Genomic DNA, 23,021 nt, shown 5'->3' with positions numbered 1-23,021 from the left:
TAGAGAAAAAACAGTCACCTAGTGTTATTTGACCGATTGGAATTTAAACTTGGGATCTCATAATTCTCTACCAATTCATTGATCATTAGGCATACCTTCACCTCAACGGAATATTCAAAGTGAAAACAAATGTCTTTTTTTTGTTTTCCATCTGGTGCTCGGAGCTCCGACTAAATCCGACGTGCACTGCAGAATTCATTCGGGAATGACACTCCCAACATGATTTTTTTCATTCCCAAGGCTCAAAGACTTTACTTACCATTGCACCACAACATTGATGGTAAAGTGAAAACAAATGTCATCAAGCAACTAAAAGAGGAAAATGGAATAAATACTTTCACTCCTTTTAAAAAGCATTTTGGTCTCCTTTGATGAAATCAAAGACTTTACTTGCAGATTTCTTTTGCTTTTTGAGCAATTGTAGGGAGCTGAAAGGAACAAGAGGAGATAGGGGTTGGAATAAGAACCATTCTCATCTTCACATATTGATACCAAATAATGTAGTCATAATATATAAACGTGTATTTTAATTTGTCCTCAACTAATATTTATACCTTCTAACTTTGAGCTTGCACAAAAATACACTTGAACTTGTATAAAGTTGAACATGTAGACAAACGCGTCCAACGTAGCATATACATATCATTTCGAGTGTATCTCACACGAATTGCCACGTAAAACATATATGTCTAGTTATTCAACTTTATACATGTTTAAGTATATATTTGTGCACATCAAAGTTGGAGGTCATAAATTCCAACTGAAATCAAATTAAAGGACATGTTTATGTATTATTGTACTAATATAACTTGTCTACTAAATACTCTTCCCCCTTTTTTTTTTTTTTGTTATAATGGTTAGGCAAACTCTTGAAATAATTAGCCAATATCTTAGTTTGTTCCAGTTGATATCATCTCTACTACAGGGTGAAAATTGCATAGACCATGGTGAATAGGATGCACAGAGTTCAACCAACAGAGATGCAATTACTGTATTAGGAATAAATGGAGCACCATACATAGAACTTTCTACTAACATTTTTCTTGTGATCCCCACACTGAATGAACTGCTTGACAATTGCTATAGAATGCACAAAGACTACACCAAGAGGGCAAGGTATCTCTCAAGTCCATAACATAGAGGGAGTGATTTCAATCAACTGAATAAAAGTTGAATATCCATTATAACCATCTTTACATCTTAAAAGCAAACATATAGACCGATTTCAAAAACTATATCACGTGAATGATTTACACAACCGCAGATTCACTAACAAAATCAACTATGCCAAGTCTGCTACAACTCGTGTATGTGCAACTTTTAATATAACAGTCCAGTGCCTCCCCGAAAGGATTGATTGTTTGTGGGTGAGCAACATGATTGACATGCAATAACTGAACTGCCAGGCACTCTGATATGCCTCGTGGATGCACAACTTTTATTATATCAGGCCGGTGCTCCCAAAAGGATTGGTTGTTTGTGGATGAGCAACATGATTGGTAGGAAATGCACTGAACCCTGCATCGCCAAAAGGATTGTGGGGATTCATCATTGGATTTTGGGGTTGTGGATAGGCAGGTTCGAATGGTCCAAAAGGATTCATTTGATTTTGAGGTACCGCAGCCATTTGCACTGACGGAGGGGGAGGCACGGTGCTAGACATGGCAAATGGATCAGCAACTTCAAATGGATTAGGGGCTGGTGCTCCATATACTGGTCGTTGAGATGCTCTATATGCTCCTTCATCATACAAACTATTGAGTGTGAGGGAGTCCAATCCACCAGCCTGTTAGAGAGATACCAAAACAAATGTCAAAGAAGATATTTACTTGATTACACAAAGCAGATAAAGAAATGTTATCATATTAAGCATCAGAACGCCGCCCTATGGACAACATACTATCAATATAGATTTGAGTGACATTCCATGGTTAACTAAATTCAATGCTTCATATGTCCCCCCCTCAGATCCATTTGCAAATGAACATGCAAAGAGAAGCCATTTAGAAAAGTTTTTTTAAAAAAATGGATTCAAAGAGTGCTCTCCAATTATGATTAACATTGTATTACAAAATCCAATAAAGTAAAATACAGTTGTGTTTAGCACTCTGAAATCTCCCTTTTACTGTCAAGAATTTGTGGAGGAAAAGATAAATTCGACAGCAAGCACAACAAATGGAATGAGGAGAGTTGGACACTGAGGGTACACTACTACATAGATCTGGCAGTCTGACATCAAGGACCAGATTCAGTAACCTTGCAGTTAAAAAAAGCACGTCGTATAAGAATTGAACTTCAAGGGCTTACCAATTGTCTCTCCTGAGCTGCAGATAAGTCGCTGCTGGGAGTAGTGACCAGGGCAAGCTCCCATCCAGTAGGATCAAAATCTTTTGGCTGAGCAGGGTTTGAATCAAATGGTGTTGTTCCTGTAAGTATTAATAAAAGTTCATTTAAAATAAACCAACACCCGATTTTCTCAAGCACCATCACTAACAAAGAGAAGTGTTCTACACATTAGTAGGTGAAATTAGATTATTTACCCGATGGAACTATTGCCAAAGCCAAAGCATTGCTGTCCTCAATTGCTGATGCAAAACCATTTGGTGCATTTAGCCCCTGAAACAACAAATATACTAGTAACAATAGGAACAAAAAAGAAAAGAAATCCCAAAACAGTATCCCTCAAGTTCCAGATAAACAACAAATAATTCAACAAGTCTAGCTGAGTTCACCAGTAAATCATCAGATTCCAAGTTGCTTGGGGGCGGGGGCATTGGCGGGGAAGGTGCCTCGGTGGTTGAAACAACAGCATCATCTGAAGGCAGAGGAGGTGGGGTTTCATTAGCTGAATCTGGAGCATCTTCAGAAGCTGAAGTTTCATCCTCTTGTTTATATGTAAGCATAAGCCTCTCCGGGTAATCCTAGTTATAGTTAATAATATTAGTATTCTACAGCAATATTACACCAATAGACATGTATAAGCTATACTCTAATCAACTTTATACATTATAAGATATAGAAAGGAAAACATAGATCAGCACTACACAAAGGAACAACATATGTTGGCATCTAATTTGTTTGGAGTACATATGCTTGTGTATGAAAAAAAATGCACTACCAGAGTTTCCATTGGCACAGAGACTATCCGGGGTGCTTCTTTAATATACTCTTCCATGGTCACAAGGAAGGACTGAGGAGGCTGAAAACCAGAATAGTGTGTCAAGCTGATGGACCACCAAATTTGAAGACAAATCAACCAATACAGACGCTTAGTAGTATGATTACCTCTCTCAAAACAGGAAACTGAAAGTTCCTGGCAAGTTCCAATCCTTTGCATACCTCATAAAAGTCGGAGAGGTTCATGGCCTGAAACAAGATGATAAACTTACAGATAACACCATAAACCCACGGAAATGTCCGCATGGTGATAGATGAGCAGTAAGAACCAAACTATACATAACAAAAATATTCTTTTAAATTGAAAAAAATATATTCTACCAAAAATAGCAAAGGTAAAAAACATTCTATCAAGTTTGTCAAGGTGTTCACCTGTTGGCCAGCTCGTTTGTAGATATCAAGGGCCTTAATAGCTTCATGTCTTGGCATGTCAAAAAACTGAATAAAATCAGTAGAAAAATAATGTCAAAAATATGAAACATATATGACAGTAACGAGAAATATTAGATGAGATCAGGTTGCAGAAGAAGCTGAAAGTCAAATGCACCTTGTCAATAAGATTAATTATTCCATCATTTATAGAGCAATAGATTTTGAAGCTCTCCTTGAGGACCTGGAATGAAAAATGAGTAAATCTTTACACCACCACTCATTCAACTGTAAAGTCTACAAATTGATGTCAGCTGTCAGCTGCAGAAAGGTGTCACAAACAGAAGCATTCTATTGCCCTCATTTCAAGAAATCAAGAAATCCCAAGGAAAGGGTCAGAAAACCAGCATGTACTCTAGAAGCTAAACACATAAATGACTAACTATACTAATGGCCAGATATCCACCTTTCCAAAATGGACTTAGAAACAAAGAAAGACAATTTTTCTTGTGGAGCCGCCTTTTCTAATTGCCAAATAATAATGAACATTAATTTGCAACAGAAGATCCTTTTTAGTCTCTGGAATGTCAAGATTTGGTATTTCATCAAATCCTCGTGAATGCACCAAGTACACTAAGTTTTCCTAGAATAAACTCCCCTCCTAAAACTTCTCACCAGAACTGGGAAAAGCAAGTTTAGGATTCCTTTTCTTTAATTGTCAACAATGTTCTAACATTCCTTGCATACATAAGGTATTTCTTGTTGGAAATACATAAAAACAAGCCTTTTCCTATGCATCCCCTTATTTCGTGAAAGAGAGAGGCTACAATTAATGTATAGAGATAATTTATGGAAAAAATAGTAATTAATAATGGTGGTGTTCGAGCGCTTGAGCACCATGACTATTCCACCCTTCCAACCAGCACAAGTACTAGGTAACTGCCCACCAAAAGAGAGGGGTTCACTTATCATTTTTTGTCTCTGTTGGGATTTGAATCCTGCCACTTCATCAACTATTAGGTCAAACTCTTGGTACTCAATTTACGAGTATCAATGAAATCTTTTGATAAGTATAAAATATCAATCAATTTAACACAGGCAGCCACAATATTTAACCAAAAATAAAAGGGTAGGCCAAAATAAAAAAACATACCAGAGCAAGGGCATATTGTATCACATAATTTCCAACTGCTGCTCCCTCAGGCTGCAATGTAAGAATTTAACATATTATACCCCAAATAGATAAAATATAGAGCTCTTACAATCCGACTAGGAATGTCTTCGGAAAGACATAAAAAGAGAGTTTATCAATCTTCAAAACTTTACCCGACATCCAATAAGACGATACAACAACTGCTGCAAAGCAGGCAGCTGCTCCAAAAGTTCCTCACTGGGCAACTCCCTAGTTCTGCTGTATCCCTGCTCAAAAGTAAATGACACTTGGAAGTTACATTCATACTAAATAAATGAGCAACAGATTAAAATTCATTAAATCTGCCAAACTTAGTGTCTCTAGCAGCAGGTAGACAGGCAGTGTCTGTATTGCACCAAGACAGTTCATTTAGGTCAGCTAGTGTGACAGAAATTCAGTGAAAATGATACTGTGGCATGCTGCTCACCAGCCAAATGTTAATCACTCATAAGAGCTATTAATTACTTCTTATAACTAGTATGAAGATATTTGCAATGCACATGATAGTTCGAATTTCAAGTACTGATACATAGAAGATATCTTACATGTATCAAAGACCAAGCCCTAATCCATATCTCCTAAGGCTGTGGGAAAACAAATTAAGTCCTGGCTCTTCACAATGTCCTCTACTCCTCTTTTAAGTGTTGTACCAAATAAACAATTTCCAAAGGACTTTATTGGAAGTATTCCTTTTGAGTTTAATACAATGTACTTTCATGAACCCACTGTTAAGTTGTAAAACATACATACCATAAAACAATCTTCTTTTCTGAAATAAGGCACCAATAGGGAGTCTGAAGCCTCAATAACCACAGTAATTTTATTAGTATAGATAACAATTTTTTTGGACACGCATTAATATTTTTCTTTTTTACGGTAGGAACTTCAATATGGGTTATTGCACTTCTATGGTTTTATCTAACAAGTTAATTCAATTTTGCTTTTACTTTGATTCACCAAGCGCATTTTGCTTCAAATTCAAGTTTGTGATATTCTGAAATGCTTAATCTACTAAACGCGCACACTTAAATTGTTCTGTCTGGACTACCAAGGCATTCTCTTTTTCTTCATTTAATTTGTTAGGTGAGTACCAAGTCCCTTGTCCTTCATTTACCTTATATGTCATCAGGGGCATAGCTAGAATATTAGTTAGGGGTTCGGCCGAACCCAGTAGCTTTGATCCAAACCATGTATTTGCCTTGAGAAATCCCATGAAATATGTACAAATTATTATTTAGAACACAGTAACTTAAAAGGACTAGAATCCCAAACCCAGAAGACTCAAATCCCAGCTCTGTTTTTTGTATGTGAAGTCAACACAACATAGAGCAGCAGTAACACAGGAAGAAAAGCTCCACTTTCCAAAGCATTGTAACTCTTTTTCTATTAATCATCTTTACATAGTAATTAATAATATGCAATATATCTGAAAGAAACTGTGGATCTGGAATTAGGCATGTTAACAGATCCTTAACTTAGTGCAAGAAACAAGGGAAGGGGAGATGTAGAAATAGCTGATAGACAGCCAAAGCACCTTCTCTACAATGTTTCAGAAACTGAAGTCTTCAATGGTGTGGACCACATGATTTATCCAATTCATTGGGAGGAAATGCATGGAATGAAGATTTTATGAAATGACTTTGCTTCTAGTAGGCTAATTTTATTAAATTTTCTTCACAGAAGACGAAAAGACAACTTTTTAAACTATGCAGAATAGTAAGCAGAAAGCTCAACAGTGTTATGCTAACCTTTTCTTGCCCTTGGGCAGGTTTAGGAAGGCGCTCTCCTTCAATATCATACTTAAGAACCCTAAAGCATTCAAGTCGTTCTTCCAGAAAGAGTGCATATGTTCGTACCCAGGCAGAGCAGTCCCAAGCTGGAGGGACGGAAAAAATGAATCATTCTGGTTGAACTTGATGGAATCTAAAAGTAAATAGAAACTCAAAAGAAGATTTATGGTAATTTTACCAACCAATTGGACTTGAATCATCCTTGAAATTGGACATTTGGAGAACACGTCCTCTCTGTTGGAAATTCAATAGTTCCTCTCTAAATGTCGGATCACCTTCCCTCAATGTTCTGTGGATTACTATCAACGTCTTCAGAGCTACCTAATTTCAGAAAATGTGGAAAGAAATTTATATGTAAAATGCATCAGTAAGGGCAAGGACTAGTTAAGCAATTAAGTGTAAAATACATCACAAAATAGCAAACCACAAAAGAGAGGTGATTGGAGAAGAAGAGCAGGGAATTCAAGAAGATTCTTGAAGTTTCTCCTGAAGAAATAGATAGAATTCAAAGAATGCAGGTCATTGATCGTGCTGCCCAGTGCCGACAAATTCCAAGACACCACCTAAACTAGAGCCTTCAAAGTTGAAAATGAAGATCCTTCTGGACTACTTTAATTCAACCAAATCCCTGGTGAAACATATTGATATACTTTTCCCTATAGCTAACAAGTTATACAGCCATAGGTGTACAGTGCAAGAGGGGTGAGGGGTGTGGAATATATTGCAATAATACTAAGAAAAACATAAACAACTCCATTTAACACTCTAAAATCCCAATAATCAAGGTCACGGTCATAAAACATGGTCTCATTCAGATCAAAGCATCAATAAAAGGCACTCAAGTATATGATTTTGTCAATTAAAACTAACTGTGTCACACTCCGTACCGTCCAATTATGTGTCTTCGCCAATCGCCTTGCAAGTGCGTGTATGCAGTACGCAACATCAGCACGAGGTCGCATCGCTGATGTATAAAGCAAAATTTCTGCAAGAACCAAAACCACAATATTACCACCAACACTTCTACAGTAGTAACACAAACACAATTGAGTAACAATTAAAAGAAAATACAAACCTAAATGCATATTTAAAAGTAAACTCCCTAACAAGTAACAACTATCTATTTTCTAAAACACAACTTTTACACCAAAAAGAAAGAACCCCAATCTAGGAAAACACATGATTTCCCTAAAATCAAGTACCCAAAACACAATATTCATAAAATATGAAAACCCCAAATCAAAAATTTCTCAGATTTCCCTCCATAGTATTGGATCTGTTAAAGAATAAAGAAACACTCACTTCTAAGATGTCTGTCTTTTGGTGGGCACTCAACATGATTAGTAGCTTTAACGATCGCCACATCCACATCCTAATCAACAAAATCCACCAGCAAAACATCAAAAATTGAGATTAATTTTCAAGTAAAGTTCAAAGTGGCAGGATCCAAGATTCAGCCTTGATTACTCAATTTTACACCAAATAAAGTGCGGAAAAAAACCCATAAAAGATAATCTAAAATACCCAAATAAATAAAAGAGAAAATTTAGGGGAAAAGGGGGGACCTTGAAATCGCTATTAACGTGGGCAAGGCCAACAGTTGTATGGTCTTTGAGAGCTCCATAGGCTTTCCTCCAACTTTGAAGCGTACCCATTTTTCTCTATAGGCTTCGGCTTCTCCTTGAGAATCGGTGATTTCTTCAGACCCTTCTTTCCCCTTGATTCCCTCTCTCTCTCTCTCTATCTCTCTCTTGGGTTCAGAGGGAAAATGGGAGGTTACTATTCTTTTCTTCTGTTACGGTTGGCACTTTGTATTGTGAAAGGGTTCTTTCCAATTTGGTCTTGTCATCATTTCTCTTTTTTTGCCTTTTGCTCAAATGGACCCATTTTTGTTCAATTAATACGATATAAAATCATATTAATAGGAAGTTTGAAGTTTTATTTTGACATGAAAATTAAGTTTTTTTATCCTGTTATAAATACAAGAATTCCATAAGTTGTGGAAACATTAAATTTTTCTTTAATTCTTATATAATTTTATCAAATGAGCAAATTATAATTCATAAATAAGATAACGAAATATTTTAAAACACTGCATTGATAAATTGCATATCTTTATGTTTCTATTATAAATAAATATTTGTGATCATAAATTTTCAAATACACAATATTTGTCAAATGATGATAAATTATATAACTAAATAATATTTGTCAAGTTTTTCTCCAAAATATTCTTGACAATAAACAAGTTTATACAATTTCTCAGTCGAATTATGTTTCTTATAGAACAACAAAAAATGATTTTAGTAGAAAAAAAAATCATAAGTCCTCTCCATCCATCCAATATCCCAACTCCCACATCTTGATCATCTAATTTCCGCCACTCCAAAACCACACCCTCATCCCATCCCCATAATATTTTACTAGATTATATATAAATATTTTAGAGATAATACATTTTTCTTATCTAACAAATACTAAAAAAAGACACTTCTTTTTTAAAAAAATATTCTCCTTTATATCAAACACAACGTTTATCCCTTTAATAGTTACATTTGAAAATAATATCTCCTTCACCTTTTGAAGGAGATAATAAATTGCTAGCAAATCATCAATAGAAAATGAGTTGGATCATTCATCATTATATGTAATTTTAAAATGTCAAGAACGTCTAATGATCAACCATTATATCTTTTCTTCTTCAAAAATGAAAAATTAACTAAGAGTACCAAAAAGATATTATTAGCATTTATTTATCTAAAAATTATGTAAAAAGAATAATACATCATTTGTATTTTGCATGAAATAAAAATATGTTTAAATAAACATTTTCAAGCGATTTTCAAAATTTTGAAATATCACATCACCTATAAACTATTGTAAATTATCATTTGAAATTGTGCCTTTTTATTTTCAAAATAATTACGAATGAAACATTTTCAAAAAATGATTCGACATTTAAATGTGTAAAAATGACATGAAAGTAGAATAAATGTGTTATAGCAAATTGACTAGTTGAAGTAAAATGTCAATACTAGTAATAATATAAGTAATAGGATGTCATGCTGTCATTAAAAATCAAGGCACAAAAAAATTATATTAAAAATTAAGGCACAAAGAAATTATATTAAAAATCAAGGCACGAATAAATATAGTAAACCTTTTTGATAAAATTTACTATATTTATTTTGTGCCTTGATTATTAATATAATTCTTTATTTTTAAGTTAACATCTCACTATAGCTTAATATTCAATCTAATCAAATTATCAACTTATTAAAAAAATAATCAATTAAAGATTAAAATAGTGTGCCCTTGCAAATAAAATAGTGTATAATATAAGATTGAAAATTGCTCATATGCTTTGATAAAATAGTATAATATAACTTATGATATAAGGTTGAAAATGTAAAAGTTGTGAACCATCAAAGAATGTGTTGCAGTGAATGAAGTTATTTTTTTCTTAATTATAGTCTAAAAGTTTTAGATTCGAGTCTTGAATATGCAAAAATCTTTGATAGAGGGTATTTTCCTTCGAATGAACCTTACAAAGCGTGAATATAAATTAGTTGAACTCTAATATAAATACCGAACACCAAATTAAAAAAAAATTAAAAGTTGGGAGAAGCACATGAGCAAGCTAAGCTAACAAGAAGAGTCGAATAAAGTGTAAATTAACAGGTAAGACACTTAAAATATTTTAATTTACTTTAATGTTTTATCGAATAAATTAAGACACACTTGAAATTATTAAATTGCATTAATTGTTTTTTATTGCTAAAAAGGGAAGGGCAAATGTAATGAGATTCTGGATAGACCACCTACTAATTTTTTAGGCTGTTTTACAATACCAAATAATTAATACTATTCAATGTCAACAACTTTTTTTTGGGGGGGCAAATCAACAATTGGTCGTTCTTTTAATAAAAATAGAGATAATACACGAGTATCCTCTTCAACTATAATTATTTCAGTGCTGAGGTGATACAGAGAGTGTGTTCACTCTTTTTGAGGCAAGTGAGAAATGAAAAAGAAGTATAAAATCTGATTAATTTGGACACATGTCCATTTTTAATTGGACATTTTCATTATTAATTAATACACATAAGTAGTTAACATTAAAACTTAAGTTGATATCTTTTTAATTAAAATTTCTTTTTTTTATTATGAAATAGAGCCCAATTTTATCATTTCTAGAAATATAAATATTTTTTTCACAACATACTTAAATTGTCGGTGATCTTTTTCCAGATATTTTATCAATTTGTATAATATCGGAATAATTTTTCTTTTTCTTTTTTACTCAAACACTTAACATGAAATTCAAAAAAAAAATTGCATATTAGAGATTTAGTTTAGGCAATACATGGTGAGCACAATTTAAATTAAATTCTTTTTTAAAAAAAAAAATAGTTTTTTAAAATTATTTTTAGATCTGACGAGTTTTTTTTAAAATCTGACGATTTAGTGGCGTGGCGCTGACGTGGAGGCGAGTGTAAAACATCTCCCTTCATGTGAGTGATTATATAGGTTTTAGGGTGTGTTTATTACACTTTAAAATAATTCAGAGAGTAATATGACCTTAGTTTAGCTTAGATGTGTCCTATCGATTTCAGTTATAATTGAGGGATGTACTTGTGTATTATTCCATAAAAAATATGAACAATGGAGTTTGAAGGCATGGTAGGTTTTGTCTTCCATCAATATACCTTCTCATTTTTTTTCTAAAAAGGTTCCTCTCACTTTCTACCTAGGGGTGTCATATAAGCGGATTAAATTGAAATTGAAAATATTAAAATGGATTGAAATAAGAATCGAGTTTGATCATGATTCGTATAAATTTACTTTGGACTTAAATGAATTGGACTCAAATGGGCTAAAAATCAGGTTGGATCATGACTCGTCTAATTTAACATGCTTAATCTCAATAATTTTAACATAATATTATTTATATATAATAACCACAATTTAAATTTCAACCCAAAAAAGTAAAAAAAAATATGTAACAAATGAATGGATAAATCATTGAAGATATAAAATAGATAGTAATTCATATCTTCAATATGAGAACATATATTACACCAATGCAAATAAAGAGTCTTAAAATGTGTTGAAATTGAAGATTAAATTAGGCTCAATTGAAGATTCTTTTTAAATGAGTTAAGGCTTGAACGGGTTGAGATTGATCCAATTCAAATTAAAAAAAATTACGCGAATTGACAAACATTATTAGTGTATTATTTAATATAGCTATTGTTTCACATAATTATAAATCGCAACTACAGTTTAATAAAATTCACTATTACACAATCTGGGTCTTATACACAAATCTGAAAGCGAATTTAGGGGCTCGTATACAAATTTCTAAAGCAAATTTATATTTTTTTCGTATTTGTATATTTCGGGGTTCATATACAAATATGTGGAGGCTCATATACAAATCTCTAAGGATTTTTATTTGTATATAAAGCGAATTTAGGGACTCATATACAAATCTTTAAAGCAAATTTGTATTTGTATATACAATCTCTTTGAAAGCTCAATTTGTATAATACAACGAGATATACAAACGAGAAAACCCAATTTGTATAATATAGCGAGATATATAAATAAAAAAACTCAATTTGTATAATGCAACGAGGTATACAAACGAAAATTGACATATCAACTGAAACTATAGTTATGAAACGTAATTAGACAAACTGTAGCTAGGGAGCCTAATTATATTTCAAGTCTTTGCTATTTTTGAAAGTTCCTCTTCAAATTATCTCACGCTCAATCCATAAAATTCTTAACAAATTGAACGTATTATCTATATTTTTGCTCATTTTGACACCCCTACTTTTACCTTATTTTTCTTAGTCTACCTACTATTTAAGGTCTCCCAAAAGTCAGCAAGCCTTATTGGACTTGTGATTTCTGTTTTTATTAGAGCGCAGGATGGGTGTGATTACACAGAAAGTAATACCCTTCGCGATTATATGGATTGTTTGGTAGAATGTATCAAGAAAAAATAATGTAAATATTAGCTTTGTATATCATTAATATTTTGTTTGATATATTGTTCACATTATGTATATAGCTATTACAAGCATTAGTTAAACACTCTATTTGGTATTATGTGAGAAACTATGATATTATCAATGTGAAGGTTTTAATACATGCATTAACATGGTTAAAGACATGATTACCGCCTCTCAAAATCATTTTTACTTTTTTTTCACCATATTTATGAAGGATATTTTCTCAAGCAAATATATATTTTTAGAAATTATGCAATGTATAATAATATTCTTAATAAACCAAACTAAATCAAATTAAACACTGCATAAAAAATAATTTCAGCATAACAAATACAAACATAACTAATATCAATATTTCTATTACAATTTACATCATATTCGATATTATATTTATACATCTTATCAAACGACGAAGTGTCACGATCTTTATACGCAAAGAGTTATGATAAATCTTCACTAATACAAGGTGGCTATTTTAACTAAAAAAATTGATTCAATTATAATGCATTTTCAAATAATGAGAGACAAATTAGAATATGCCTCTTCTCTTTCCTTTCATACCCTTGGGAGGTACATATAAGGCCAATGAGGTTCTTTTGATGGTAAAAAGGTCTACTTTAAAATTAGGCACTTAAAAATAAATTTTTAAAATTCATCAGTATGATAAAATAAAAAAAGACGTAAGTTTTTTAGTTGAATTAAATTTGAAATTCATTTTTTCATATATTATTGGAATGCGGGTCATTTGAATTCTTAATTTACATGATGTTGAATTTCCGTGTTATATTGATCAATTTGGCTGTGTGAAAGGTGTTAAAGTCCCACGTTAGTATTGGATAAAGTAATTGATCTTGTTATAAAATCTTGAATCATCCTCATTTCATAAAACTATTTTTTTGAGTTAAATAGACCATTTTTGAAATTTCAAATTTCTTATTAGGTCTTATGTTTCTTTGAATAATATCAAAAGAATAAAAAAGGAAATTGGTCGTGTTCGAAGATAGTCAACATTGAACAAATCATCATATTTTAATATGAACTAAAAATAAAGAAAACATGTTTTAATACGATATAAGTTTTCCGTAGAAATTATCCTTACCATTTAAAAGAAAGAGACTAAAAACATAAAGCTCGTAGATGATCAGGAGGTCACGAATTTAAGTCTTGAAAACAGTCTTTGATAGAAATGCAAGGTAAGACTGCGTACAATAGATTCTTATGGTCGGGCCCTTCCCCGGACAATGCGTATAGCGAGAACTTTAGTGCACCGGACTGCTCTTTTTATACATAATATGAATTTACAATATAATATTATTATACACAAAGTTAGAATTTATGAGTTTATTAGCTCTAGATTCAACTTAAAAAAAATTATTGACAATTTGATAAATTACTTTTTTATCATAAATATATTATTTGCATCAAAATTATTAGAGCTTTAAATTGACCGATAATTTTGTGCCTGAATATTATACATATATATAAATATTATATTATGCACATATAAAAAAGATCTTAATAAGATTAACATCCTTCGTGTTACAACATTATTTTAAGGTTGTGTTTGGTATGATTTAGAATATCTTTTTAATTTTTTCATGTGTGATTAGTCAAAAAAATTTTAAAAAAATTTTCTCGACTAAAGAAAATATTTTTTTTTGAAATGAAAAAAATGACGTTTCTAATGAACATAAACAAGTTTAATAAGTGACATTTCAAATTTATTATTTCTTCTCCACGCACCAAACACCCACTCCCCACCTCTTGACCATCCTACCCTCATCACCCTTCGAAACCTAGTCCCACCATATTCGAAATCCATATTATTTTGCTAGATATTTACACAAATATTTTTGCCCTGGTATTTTTTCTTACTTACTTATCAAATATTAAAAAATAAATAAGAGATTTCACTTTTTTTCCAAGAAAAATATTTTCCTTAAATATCAAATCTAAGTGTTTATAATTTAATAAGTAACAAGTACAAATCAAGGGACTAAATTTGCTTTGTTTGAAAACTTTCAGGACTCTTAAAACCCCCGCCCCCCTGACCGAATCAGGAAGCAAAAACCTCGCCGCACTTCCCTCCGGCCTCCATCCTCCTCGCCGGAGCCGTCGTTGCCGGCATCCCCTTTCTACCTTTCTGTTAGTACTCAACTCTTTTTGTGGTATGATTCTCTTCTAGTAGTAGTTTTTGCTTTTATTCTTACTTGATTTACATTTGTTGCTGAGGGGGGCTCAAATTTACTTATTTTCTGTCAAGAATTGAAAATTAGGTGTTGGGGTTTGTGATTTTTTTTGCTGAAGTTGGATTTTGCATTGTTGGGTATTGTTGCATTTGGTGACATGAAATGTTTGCTACTTTATCTTATGACATTGCTGAAGTTATCATCATAAAGTTCTTATTTTACTTATGACATGTAAAAGTTTGCTACTTTATCTTATGTGCATCATATTTGAAGCCTGCATCTCTGTAATTCTTGTGTTATGGGAGACAATAAGCCCTGCTGAAAGAGATGACTTTTACGGTATATTTATGAGTGAAAAATCCAGTTGATGTGATGGAGTGATATAGGATTGGCAAGAAAAGATACTAATAGAAATAGGGCATATACCTCAGAAGGTAATCGTTAACACTCTTGTTTAGATGGTTATTACATATTGTTTCATAATGTATCATATTGTATTGTACTATATTATTTTGATTAATACAATATTTGGATAGATTGTATCATTTTTCATTGTTACATAATGTCAAACAATAACAATTTGAAGTATAAACCTATAAGAAAAGTAAGGTATGGGGTAAAACTACTATAAAAAGGTGAGGTAAAAGATAAAATAAGATTATTAAATAATAAGTAAAGACAAACTGAGGAAAAAAAAGTTAACGACGCAATCACACCAATCGATCGTTGCACAAAGTGGGATTTTTCGTCATTACCTAATGGTGAATTTAACGATAAGATACAATAAAATTTAAGTAATAATCAAAATTATGGTTTAACTAACAACACAATACAATACTATAGGTAACAACTATCCAAACAAGCTGTAAGTTATGTGTTTGTGGGTTGGAAGGAATGGTTGATACCAGAGAAGAGTGAGAGAAATCGGATTTAAGTGAAGGCTTTTATTGCTTCTCTTCTTGCTTTTATTTTTGTAATACCCCATATTAGTTAAAGGTATATAAGTCATTTGAAGAAAAAAAAAAGAAAGAGATAAAACTAGAGAAATATAATGAAACAAACCAAAAAAAGGAAGTGAAGATGGGGTTTAGCCGATTGGATACATAAATAAGGGCAGAAGCATAAGCTGAAGAGATTTGAGTAAAAGTTTTACGCCAACAACTTTCAAAAACAGCGAAAAAAGGTGAGGGTTCTGCCTTTCATCGCAGTGAAGGAGCACGAAGAGAATTCAAGGCATAGATAAATAATTAACGAGAGAATAAGAAGAGGAAGGTAAATTTTTGAACTTAGTTTGTAGATTTGTTTCATATATTCTATAGCTATAGAAATTGGGTTGAGAATTTGAGAAACAAGGTTAAAGAAATAGAGGAATCCGTTAAATTCTCATTAATTGAGTGAATAAATTATATGATTGGACTGTAGACTTTTGTATTTCAGCATACACCGAAGGAAAGTAGGTTGTACATGAAGGTTGTTTTAGCGTGTGATTTAAGTTATTTTGGGTAAAGATTTGGATGAATAAATTGTACGAATAAGCTGAAATTGATTGATTGTGGACTAATTGAATTACTCAAAGCATGGGTAGATATAATTCAACTAATTGAGGATCGGACATGAAACCCCGAGAGCTGAGTAGTCTAAATTTGTTACGTATTAGCTTAAACAAGAAAGTTAACACTTATGACGTGATTATAGATTGATCAAAGGAAGTTGTATGGTTTGCTCGAGGCGACAAGTTTGGTATTTCGACACAAGTACCAATAGAATAACTTCGTGATACCAGAGAAAAAGAGAGGGCGATGAACCTCAAGATTATACTTCTTTTTTTTTTTAGACAATTAGCTCTCAAGTCTTTTTGAACTGATATCAGTGAATATTATGAGAGGCTATATTACCACAACAAGTAATAAGGTTAATTATAATGTCCATTTACTGTTCCGTCTGTTAAATCTTTGAAACTTAAAGGAGCCATTGCATTTTCCATTGTATCTCAAGCTCTGTAAAATATGCTTAACTTTCCAAGGCTGCTTCTCAACATTATTTTATAGACCATTAAAAATGTTAACTTATGTATTCAGGTTTACATAATTGGTATAATGCCCCGAAAGCCGGCAAGACATTGTAGACCATCGCGATGTCTACCTTTAAGTTTTTCTCCATTTGCTCGTTCGATGGCACGGATTGCCTCAAATAACAAGGTTACACACAAGGTTCAAAACTCCAGATTTCCACGAAATAATCTACCTAGCTCTTCAGGTGAATTATTTAATTAAGTTGTTAGTGTATATTATGTAGGTTCTATCTCATGAAAAATTATTATGAGCACAGTGGTCCATTTCATTTTCTGGTTTGACGGTTATATTTCTTGCTTGTTTTGAAGCCGAATGTTTTTCTTCTTAGGTAAAAGGATGGTAAATCATGGACTAATAGACAAGAGTGAAGATTCCGGTTCTTCAGATGATGAAGAGTTTGACGTAAGACTTTCCGTTACTCGTTGCTGGTAAATGATTATCGTATGTGATGTCAGTACACTAACAGCTTCTCCTTCGGTTTTGAAAGGGCACTGTTCAAGCAGATTTTGAGTTCTTTGATCCAAAACCTAGTGATTTTCATGGAGTGAAAATCCTGCTGCAGACCTATCTTGATGATAAGCAATGGGATTTGAGTGGTTTTGTGGATGTAATAGTGGGTCAACCCACAGTGGGAACTGTAATTAAAATAGAGAATGATGAAGATGATGGTATTTACTCCATTGTCACTGCTCTTAACTTGGGTAGATATAAGGTAAGAAGCTAACATTTTATTTGCTACATCCATGTTATGCTAAAATTTTGTCACCACATCACCCGGCCTGTGATGTCAAATTTGGCATCCGAGTCTGGGGATGCTTCTGAGTTCTCATTTTGTTTGTCCAGTGCTAAATGTGCTAAATGCTCATAGTTCTGCACAGGAACTCATAATGTTGTTAGTGTCGTACTTCTTGTGTTCTAGCAGATTCACTGTTTTTCTGGCTATGATTGTCTAAAAATAGGATCTAGAGTGCATGGCGGACCTGAAAGAGTTCCTGCTTAAAGCATGCCGCCAGAAGGATGTGTTCTCTAAATTGAGCTTATTTCTCGGAGACCAAGCCAAGAATGTTGGTCTCTTGGTCTCTCAACGTGTTGTGAATCTTCCTCCCCAGCTTTTGCCACCCCTTTATGATGCACTTTTTGATGAAGTCTCTTGGGCTACAGAAGATGAGGTTAGATGAGAATATTAGATGGATGAGCTTTATGAATTAATTTTCACATGCTCATATTGTTTTCTGTCTGCCATTTCTCCTCTCGTGAAAGTAGCTTTACTTTGGTGTAGTTAAACTTTTGTCATTCTTATGTCTTTTAAGCCTACAGAGGAGCTCCGGAGTTCTTTCTGCTTCAAGTTTTACCTAGTAATCAGTAAAATCTACAAGGTAAAGACTTATTAGTACCTTTTTGGTATTTGAGTATGGTTTTATTACAGTCTAGCAGACATTGAATTGTCTGCTGCTTTATGGATTTTCTTATAGCATAAGAATGCGGACAAGCAAAATGGACCAAGTGGTGATCAAACTATTGTATACATTAAGGCAGAAGACGAAATCTTTCACGAGGTACCAGCATTTATTTTTATTATTTATTTTCTTGCCTTTTTGCTGCAACATTTCTGATTCTTCCTGTAAATGTTTCTTCAGTTAAGCTCTTGGTCCTTCAGTTTTCCTTTGCATACACAACTGGTTAGGACTGACGAGGCAAGTGCTTTTCTCATAATATCATAGCTTTTATGTATTTTTTCATGGTGGTTTATGTTTGTAGTAGTATTGATTTCTTGCAATTCGTCAAATTCTGTATATTGGAGAAAATACAAAGAATACACCAATGGAATATGTCACTTGTGTATATTCTAGTACCATTCAATTGGAAAATAGAGGCTAAGATTAATTGACGGTCTACTGCATCAGTCTGTTGTTCTCTAAGAACAAAATATTTATAAAACAGTAAATAATTTACCATATCAGTGCTCAAAGTCCATATCCCAGAACTGTAGAAATGCAATTGTTAACTATTTATTGGGAGACCATGTCTGCCACATGTTAGCCTTTTGGTTTACCATAATAATTTGAATTAAAGGTTGTAAGTATAACTTCTTGTATTTGTGTTGTGACTCCTAGTTTTCAAAATTGGGGCAATATCTTTTAAAAGACGAGCTGCTAGCCCTTTCTTCAATTCGTGGAGAAGCTGATATTTCAATGATAATATCCTCGTTCCGGTTAATCTTCTGGTTATACACACTTCATGCTATAATTTTTTTCTTTTTTGGATTAAAAGTAGAAAATTATTAATTTTTAATAATCCAAGATAGTAGCAGTAGTGCTCTTAAGAGCAAATAGGTTCCCAAAGCCAGTCAAAATATTAGATGCCAAAATAGAAGTCTTTCTAGTAATAGTGGTGCTAATTCTATCCTTATCCCATAGATGTAAGCAAAATATCGAGAGGGGAAGCTAGATAGGTAATATAATCAAAATATGCTCGCTTTCTCCCTTCCATAGCATGTTTGTCTGCTACTGCATTAGTTTCCCTAAAGGTGTACCTGATCTCGGGCGACCTCATCAGCCTCATCAAATACGTGCTGTGATTTGCAAGTGAAGAGTATACATAGTTAGGATTATTAAGCATTTCAATGATATCTGTGTAGTCTGTTTATATTTCTAAAGGGTAAAGGCTAAGGCTTCTGCAATTTTAATGCCATTGTATAAAGCCCAAACTTTGCATGGATAATATTTGTTTGTGCCGCTTCCATTGTAACCAAGGCTCCAATCTCCCTTCTGGTTTCTGATTGCGCCTCCTATGCCTTTATATCCTTTAACAGCTCTATCTGTGTTTTAACTTAAAAAGTCCCTTTCTAGGAGGGAGCCGGTGAATGTTTATGTCGATGAGGCTATAACTAATATCATTAGTAGCAAGAGTTTTGAACTCGGTAGTTTTTGCCAGGACTACTGAGTAGTAACTAGTAGTAATAGTTAGTAATTGCTTAGTTTCTTGTTCTTCAATGTGTGATACTATCTGTTGTTTTATTTGCTCTGTATGTTGCTGTTTTGCTATCATATTTTCCTTGCTTCAAAAACTTCTCTTTAACCTGAGGATCTATCGGAAACCTCTCTACTTAGTTATTGTTCTTGAGATTATACTTCCTATCTGATTTCCATTCATGAATTAAACACACATTCATCTCCTAACGTTGCAGATGAAAGATTACCGGCTAACTGGCTTGGTAATGGTAATAGACTCGAGCAAAATCCCTACCTTTCTACAGAAATTGCACTCCTTAATAGACGACCAGTGATGAATTGACAAGAAATTCTACCTAATCAGTTCAAATTAGACGCGGCTTTGGACGTTTTACAGGTTACTGCTCGAGGCCTCTAGCTGGACATGAAGCAGTAATCTGTTTTTTTGACAGATAGATTAAATGTATTCAGTAATGAACTACTTCATGGAGTTTCTGAATTAAGTTCCTCCACAGATTACAATCTTAATTTTCTTGTGTACATTTTTCAGTCTCATTCTTCAGCAATATATTATAACAATTGTTTCGTACACATCTTCTCTTTATTTTTCGGGTAGAGTTACTCGTCGAAAAAGTCAAATCTTTAATGATTTGATTGAATTGCGAAAACGGGTTCTGTGTTTCTGGCAGCAACATGCTTGGTCCCGCTATAGTTATTAAAACTTTTAGTTTCAAGTCACTTTTCTTTTGCTTTATTTAAAATCAATCCGCAAATAATGGAAAAATAAAATGGGTGCATGATTAGGAAATTCAATAATTTCTTGGTTTTATATTAATGGTTCTTAATTTATTTGTTTAGAAACTAACACACACAAATTCCTCATAATCATGAATTAAGAACTACTTACATTTCTTGCTAGTATATATAGAGATTTCCCCCCAAATAGTTAGTTTTATTTATTTAACCATGTGATTTTTTTCATTGAATTTTGAGTTCTATATTCTTTCATTTGATAATCTTAATATAACTCTATTAAAATTCAAATTTTTATTAAAAATAATAAATTAATATAATAACATCCGCGCATCACGCGCGGTACTATACTAGTTCACTTTTATCATTTTTCTTTTTTCATAATATTTTTTTTAATATCTACTGTCCTAACTTTTTTTTTAAAAAAATTTAATGACAAAATTACTTGAAAAGAGAAAAATAAGGAAAAGTTGTTAAAAAAAACCCGGGTCGTACGGCAAAGGATCCGAGTAAATCATCTCTCTCTTCCAAAAATAGAAAATCCCCAAATTTGGCAATTTCCTAACCCTAAAAAAAACCTATAAATTTCCTCCAATCTTCACCATATTTTTTCCAATTTATTTTTAGATTTGATCTCTTTTGTTACAATTTTTTTAAAATTAATTTTGCTCAAATTTCATTTTTGTTTTTGATGGTGGAAATTTTCAAGAATTTGTTGATGATTACTCCTTTATCTCCAATTAGGGAGATCTCAATTTCTTCTTCCTTTTGCTTTGCATCTTGCAAAGAAGGTTGGTATTATCGTTCCATTGGCCTTGATCCTTGAGCCACCCATTGCACGAATCTAATTTGGCCTACGCACCATAGAAACTGTCTACCTGAGACTGTCTCAGTTGGCTCGTAGGCCATTATCATATTGCTAGACCCCAAATATTACCATTATTTTTGTTTATTTTTAACGAATTTGAGATTAATTCATACAATGTTGCTTTACAAGACGAAGAAGATTCAACCCGGGAAAGGAAACCGGTTATTGATTAGTATAACGGTTGTTGGTAGTGCTGGACCGATCCGTTTTGTTGTTAATGAAAAAGAGCTTGTTGCTAATGTTATTGATATTGCATTGAAAAATTATGCTCGTGAAGAAAGGCTTCCTGTGCTTGGATCAAATTTTAATAATTTCATGCTGTATTGTCCAACCGTTGCAACAGAAGGTATTGATCGTATTGCATTTTTATGAAATCTTGTATGTTAGTATAATTTATTTTTATAAAGTCGATATCTTGAAGGATCATTTTCTTGAATTGCTTATATTTCGTCGATTAATTTGTTATGATATTATTCATGTTAACAGGACGGGTCAGGGTAGGGCAGGGCAAGTGAAGCTTTATCTGACAGAATGTTTCTCTGCCCCGTTTAATCCCCTTTTTCGTCCCAGCCAGGCGTTTAGGTTAAATTTGCTTCTTATTGCCATGTTAAATATGTTTTCGTCGTTTCCAATTTTGCTTCTTTTCATATGTCTTATTCTTTTTGTTATATTACTGGTGAATGATTGTAGTTTCAGTTTACATGTATAATTGATTAGTTAATCGTGTATATGTGAATAAAAGGACTTGAGAATGTTGAAAGGAAATGTCCCATCCCTGCCGACTAAGAGCCCGTTTGGATTGACTTATAAGTTACTTATAAGTTGTTTTCAGTTTTTTTGAGTGTTTGGCTGGCCAACTCAAAGACATTTTGTGCTTAAAATAAGCCTAAAAAAATAATTGGGTCTGTTTGGTTTAGCTTATCTAAAGAAACTTATAAGCTGAAAACAACTTATAAACCCGAAAAATTAGTTGGGCTACCCCAACTTATTAGCTTATAAGCTGCTTAAAATAAATTAAGCTAAACAGGCACTAAGTCTTCAACCTGCCCTCTTCGTCCAGCCTCATTGCTATCCCTAAATTTACTGCCAAGTATCTGTCTTTGTATTGCTGCTTGTTGTTGAAGATGCTTTTCATGTGTGATATTGTGGAGTTATGATGGTTGTGTAACTCTTGTGGCTGTTACTGTTTGTTCATTTTGTGGTTACGTTGTGTTGTTATTTCAGTTTTGAGTCCATGGGAGACAATTGGATCACTTGGTGTTCGTAACTTTGTGCTGGTCAAGAAGCCGCAGGCTGAGAAGTCAATTCTTGATGGGAATCAAGTAGTTATGGCTCGGAAGGGATCTGGAAGTTGGAAGGCATGGTTCAATAAATCACTCAGTCGCAAGATAGTTTCTTGTTGAACAGAGTCTCGACGTGAAGTAATCTATAATTCTTGTTGGTTTTTTTCTTCATGTGTCTGTTTCCTTACTCCTATGTTGTAGTTCCACTAGACCTGTTAAAATGTGAAACCTTGTTGGTGTTTTCGTAATGGAAAATTAAAGCTTTTATCAGTTATTTAGATTGTAGTCTGTTGAATTAGTCGTTCGAACAAAGCAAATTCTGGTAATAGAGTCCCCTGAGTCACTGTCAAGTCT

The 23,021-nt window shown here is 33.0% G+C and overlaps 3 protein-coding genes across 4 annotated transcripts; 2 read left to right on the top strand and 1 right to left on the bottom strand.

The window, feature by feature from the left end:
- Nucleotides 1-1,117: 1,117 nt before the first annotated feature.
- LOC129870207 (putative clathrin assembly protein At2g01600) lies at nt 1,118-8,391 on the bottom strand. The gene is made up of 15 exons (XM_055944873.1): nt 8,094-8,391; nt 7,831-7,900; nt 7,416-7,513; nt 6,711-6,849; nt 6,487-6,614; nt 4,873-4,965; nt 4,700-4,750; nt 3,725-3,790; nt 3,550-3,615; nt 3,286-3,366; nt 3,119-3,199; nt 2,733-2,921; nt 2,541-2,616; nt 2,308-2,426; nt 1,118-1,786 (listed from the first exon to the last, which is right to left on the bottom strand). The coding sequence occupies exons 1-15, from the start codon at nt 8,181-8,183 to the stop codon at nt 1,442-1,444; spliced, it is 1,692 nt and encodes a 563-aa protein (XP_055800848.1). The 5' UTR covers nt 8,184-8,391; the 3' UTR covers nt 1,118-1,441.
- A 6,169-nt stretch (nt 8,392-14,560) lies between these two features.
- Nucleotides 14,561-20,352, top strand: LOC129871568 (protein BCCIP homolog). Of its 2 annotated transcripts, none has more exons than XM_055946519.1 (9): nt 14,561-14,719; nt 16,819-16,996; nt 17,141-17,214; nt 17,300-17,524; nt 17,772-17,981; nt 18,123-18,188; nt 18,285-18,368; nt 18,450-18,506; nt 20,000-20,352. In XM_055946519.1, the coding sequence occupies exons 2-9, from the start codon at nt 16,837-16,839 to the stop codon at nt 20,096-20,098; spliced, it is 975 nt and encodes a 324-aa protein (XP_055802494.1). In that variant the 5' UTR covers nt 14,561-14,719; nt 16,819-16,836; the 3' UTR covers nt 20,099-20,352. The 2 variants fall into 2 exon arrangements, with proteins under 2 accessions (XP_055802494.1, XP_055802493.1); XM_055946518.1 differs by lacking the exon at nt 14,561-14,719 and adding an exon at nt 15,707-16,012.
- A 715-nt stretch (nt 20,353-21,067) lies between these two features.
- Nucleotides 21,068-22,941, top strand: LOC129870543 (uncharacterized). The gene is made up of 2 exons (XM_055945354.1): nt 21,068-21,730; nt 22,609-22,941. The coding sequence occupies exons 1-2, from the start codon at nt 21,499-21,501 to the stop codon at nt 22,785-22,787; spliced, it is 411 nt and encodes a 136-aa protein (XP_055801329.1). The 5' UTR covers nt 21,068-21,498; the 3' UTR covers nt 22,788-22,941.
- The last annotated feature ends 80 nt before the right edge of the window (nt 22,942-23,021 follow it).

Source organism: Solanum dulcamara, chromosome 10 (assembly GCF_947179165.1).
Source record: "Solanum dulcamara chromosome 10, daSolDulc1.2, whole genome shotgun sequence".
Lineage (NCBI taxonomy): Eukaryota > Viridiplantae > Streptophyta > Magnoliopsida > Solanales > Solanaceae > Solanum > Solanum dulcamara.
This window is presented reverse-complemented; position numbering and strand designations above follow the sequence as displayed.